This window comes from Mus caroli, chromosome 6, assembly GCF_900094665.2.
Source record: "Mus caroli chromosome 6, CAROLI_EIJ_v1.1, whole genome shotgun sequence".
Taxonomy (NCBI): domain Eukaryota; kingdom Metazoa; phylum Chordata; class Mammalia; order Rodentia; family Muridae; genus Mus; species Mus caroli.
Genome location: NC_034575.1, coordinates 116,237,942 through 116,242,560, shown reverse-complemented (window position 1 = coordinate 116,242,560; position 4,619 = coordinate 116,237,942). Strand labels below are relative to the sequence as shown.

The 4,619-nt window shown below is 51.9% G+C and overlaps 1 protein-coding gene across 3 annotated transcripts in view; it reads right to left on the bottom strand.

Annotated features, from left to right (window-relative positions):
- The window catches only part of Pex26 (peroxisomal biogenesis factor 26), a 12,161-nt gene extending 7,976 nt beyond the window's left edge, over nt 1–4,185 (bottom strand). For 2 of the 3 annotated variants that reach the window (XM_021165489.1, XM_021165490.2), the window contains exons 1-3: nt 3,381–4,185; nt 2,029–2,169; nt 326–621 (exon numbers count right to left, since the gene is read on the bottom strand). In XM_021165489.1, the coding sequence (XP_021021148.1) occupies nt 326–621; nt 2,029–2,169; nt 3,381–3,598 (655 nt within the window). In that variant the 5' untranslated portion in view covers nt 3,599–4,185. The remainder of the gene's footprint in view (nt 1–325; nt 622–2,028; nt 2,170–3,380) is intronic. The other variant, XM_021165492.2, reaches the window with a different exon arrangement.
- Between the last annotated feature and the right edge of the window lie 434 nt (nt 4,186–4,619).

Genomic DNA, 4,619 nt, shown 5'->3' with positions numbered 1-4,619 from the left:
CTGCGTGTGGATTGGGGCCAGTGTTTGAGGGAGGAGCAACAGCTCCACACCAGCCTGCCGGAAGGAAAAAAAAATCTTGTGAGAGGATCCCAAGGAGACGCCTGATCAGACCCAAAGGGGTCTCTTTTCAAGAGACAAGTCAGGGTCAGGAGACCCCACACCACCTCCCNATGTGAGACTCTCTCCTTGCGCTCCAACTTCAGAGTCTGGCTTGGTTTGCATACAACACAGTTAGTCTTAAGTTTCTCAGCTTAAGACACTCAGCCAGTGTCGAGGGGATGCCACGAGACTGCTTTGCAGAGGCCACAAAGCCCTGATGTCCTACCTTCCTGCCTCAGCTTCTGGGGCTCCTGGGAGTCCGAGTGCTCCTGCATGTGCTGCTGCCGTGCTGTGTGGATGGCCTGGAGCGCTTCTACCCGCTGCTCCTCGCTGAAGGCCNCAGAGCCCACCGCCAGCTCCTCGGCCTCTGACAAGCGACCCGAGGGTAGCAGCAGCTGGAACACGTGGAGTCTGGCCAGCGATCCATATTCAGGAAGGCCCTGGTTATCTGGATCTTGGAGCCAGGCACTGGCCACATCCAGCACAGCTCCGGGTTCTTTCATTTTGCTGTATAAAAGGATGCTGTGTCCCCAAACAACACAGTCCCCCCCCNAAAAAAAGAGTCAGTGCTCTATAGGGGTTTATCTTCAAAACCACAAATGTCTATAATCCTACCCTCCCAGGTCNTCCAGCCTGTCCCTGTGGAGCATGGACACTGTTAAGAATTAGAGACCAGGGGCTGGAGAGAAGGCTCCGCGGTTAAGAGCACCGATTGCTNGTCCAGAAGTCCTGAGTTCAATTCCCAGCAGCAACCACATGGTGGCTCACGACCATCTGTAATGGGATCTGATGCTCTCTTGTGGTGTGTCTGAGGACAGCGACAGTACACTTACATACATAAAATAAATAATAATCTTTAAAATATTAATAATAACATTAGAGACTAGGGGTGGTAGGCAGTGAATAAGAGTGAGCACTGCTCTTCCAGAGCCCTAGAGTTTTATTCACAGCAACAATCCTGGGCAGCTCAAAACCACCTGTATGTACCTCAGGCTCTGGGATATCTGAGACCATCTTCTGGATTCCGAGGGCACCAGCATTCATGTGCACACACAAATAACTTTTAAAAATAATAGTTAACTTTTTTTTTAAGAATTAGAGACTGAGGGCTGGAAAGATGCTCAGAAGTTAAGAGCACTGGGTGTTCCAACCCAGGTTAGATTCTCAGCACCTAGATGGAGGCTCACAACTGACTGTAACCGTAGGTCCAGGGAATCCAATGCCGTCTTCTGGCATCTGTGGGTACTAGGCACCCATGTAGTGTAGACATACAATGCATACAGTACAAACACTCAGGCAAAACACCCTTANGCATAATAAGACCAAACGGAAAATATTTGCTNTCNGAGCCTGAGGCCCAGAGTTGCCACCCTGGCAGCCANGTGACAAGCTGGATGTGGCCCCACCCACACCTGTAATCCCAGCATTGAGGAGGAAGAACCAGGAGAATCAACTGGNGCTTGCTGGGTATCAGCCTAGCTAAGAAAAAACGTGAGGTTCAGGGAGAGGCCCTGTTTCAAAGGAATAAAGCAGAGAGTGATAGAGGCCTCCAAGTACCCTTCTCTGATCTCCACCCACACATGCATGTGCACCCACATGCACACACACCACACACATACCACTTATGCACATACCCACGTACACCTGAATTTATTCTAAGAATTAGAGATCCCCAGGAGGCATCGGGAAGCGCAATTGGTTCTGTCCTCCCGTCAGCCTGTTTCACTACTATCTGGGTGTGCTCTCTCTTCTATCCTACTCCCAAATGCCCGCCTCTCATCCTTAATTGCCGTGGTGTGAGGTCTGAACACGGTGAGGAGACTCGAATTCGAAGGGAACTNACTAGGAATGAGGACAAAGGAGTCAGGAGACCCTGACTCAGGAGGACCCATGATTCGACCCTGACCCGGTTCTAGCACNAGGACCTACCACAGCTCCAGGACTTTGGGAGGCAGCTTTTCAGGAACCTGGTAGTACTGGAGGACCCAGGACAGGGCTTCTCTCCATCGATCCATTTCTGCCAGAGCCTGGATCCCCACCACACACAGGGAACATCTCACCTCCACAATGCTGACAAGAGAAAATGCAAGTCAGGTTCAGGCTGTTTCCCCTCTCTCCACTCCATCTTCCACGCTGGGACAGGAAGCCAGCATCCGACTCCTTTTCTGTTATGTATTGGCCCAGGCCTCACCACTGGTCTCTTGGGCTGCCCTTCCACCCTGGAGTTAAGTTCTGGAAACCTCTTAGAGGCACACGAGCTATGGCCCAACGCACATCTCTGCANCCAAGTGGAATGAGAACTGAACAAACAAAAAGGTAACCTTATGGGAGCAACACACCATGAACATGCAGGTGCTCACTGGCAGAGAGTGGGAGTTAAGTGTGTGCCAACTGTGAAACGGGCATGGGGTGAGGCTTCTGGCTGGGTGCTCCTATAGGAACTTAACTGGTCTTTTAGAATTGTCTATGTCCAGCCGGGCAGTGGTGGCGCATGCCTCTAATCCCAGCACTTGAGAGGCACAGGCAGGTGGATCTCTGGGTTCGAGTCCAGCCAGGTCTACACAGTAAGTTGCAGGTCAGAGCTACACAGAGAAACCCTGTCTCAATATGAAGATGAAAAACAAAACCCTATAAAACTACATCCAATGGACATAAGCAAAGCCCTCAACATTCGGGTGTGCAACCTTCATTCCTCTAAAACCAGAGTCAAGTCTCTCCAGTGTTTGCTTTTCTTCAGTTGACTATTCTGACTACTCCCGCCTCTAGTGTGGCCTCANATAGCTCTTAGGAAGGTTTACTCCACAGAGAAATGGTGCCCCCCAGCTGTCAGAGGAGGCCAATGCATTAGAAAGAGCAATCTAAAGGCAATTCACCCAGTCCTGCAACAGGACCAGAACAGTGTGCTTCTTGCCTTGACACCCCGCTCCGCCCCCCATTTTCTATAACCTGCCAAGGCCAGATTAAATAGGAGGTGTGTTCCCAAAGGAGGCTGCTACCTGCTTACTGAACCTCCTCACGACTGAANACTTAAAAGACATCCACCCTGTCCTCCTGCACTGAAAAGGTGAGCCAAGAATTGACTGTGGCGTCCCTCCAAACTGTTGCATGATTTGACTTCATTGTACAGTCTCACGGGTGCAGGATNAGCAACCAGCCTCTCTCAAAGAGGATCCCCTAGGGAAAGCAAGGTGTAAGGTTGGCGCAGTCTCACAATGCTAGATATTCAGAGACCCGAGTTCCTCCCCAAAAGGATCCAGAACGGAACATAGCCCAGCACGTACGTGCCACTCACAGGCTCCTCCGCCAGGCTCTGCCAGGCTCGTTCGCAAGTCTCTAGTGCGGCATGGAAGTCCAGGTGCACCACCAACAGGTCNGCCGCCTCTTCCAGCAGGTGCACCGCGGGGGACACAGCCGGGAGGGCGAGCGCGGGCTCGCTGCTCCGCAGAGGGCCCACGAGCCCTTTCAAAGGGGCTGCAGACGTCGAGGCGTCGCTCTTCATAGCCAGCCTGGGTTCGACCAGGTCTCCTCACACGTCAGGAGGACAGCTTCTCCGGAGCTTCCTGGAAAATCGGACTGGGCCTGGTAGATGTCCCGCAAGCCTCGCACTCTTCCCCTCCGCGCCTCTCCAGGTCTGTTCCTAGGGAAGGACCAGGAAGGAGCTGGACCCGGGCACAGCCTGCGCTCACTGACAGCCTAACCCTTGGGGCACTGGCCTGTTCAAGACTTAAGATGCTGCCGAAGGCCCAGCACTAGTTCCTCCTGTCCCTGGACCGGTGCTAAAAGCACTGAAGCTCCCAGAGTAGAGAGAGCGACAGCAGAAGACCTGCACGGGGAACCCACGACGGTGGACACCTCCGCTCCACCCCTCTTAGCCACTACGACGCACGCGCATCCTGGAGCGAAGGATTCTGGGAGTTGTAGTCCTGGGCTCTTGGGTCTGTGAAGCTTCGGGGGACCTCTGGCGCCCAGAGACTGCCATCTTCCAGAGAGATCGCACTGGGTCGTCAGCTTCGGGGTGGAAAAGATGGGGAAGCTAAACCATTAGTGAAATGCCTTTGTCCTGAGAAATGTGATCCTTCCTTCGCTAACCGGAAGAGGACGGACGGAAGAAATTCCAGTTAGGAGGTGGAGCTACCTGCACCTTTATTATTAACCTCAGAAGGGGTCCGTTGAGAAGGGTCTGCTGGAAGCTTAGGGAAAAAAAGAAAAAGAAAACTATGGAGTTGGCTATTTCCTCTTCCTGGGTTCGATGCTGCTATAAAGTGTGGCAGAGTGGAAAGGCGCTTTCTGTCTGTTATTTCTTCATCTCTATGAGTTAAGGACAACTATTACTCTATTTACAGGTGACATAGGTCAAACGACAAATAAGTCACAAAAACATTGTCAAACCAAAGAAAGCACTTTTTTGGCTGAAAGGAGTGTCAGGGCGGAGGTAGAGATGATCTGTGCTTTGTATTGGGTAGGTGAACCATCAACACACAAATGAGTTACATAAACTCCTGGATCCTCCATTGTTTATG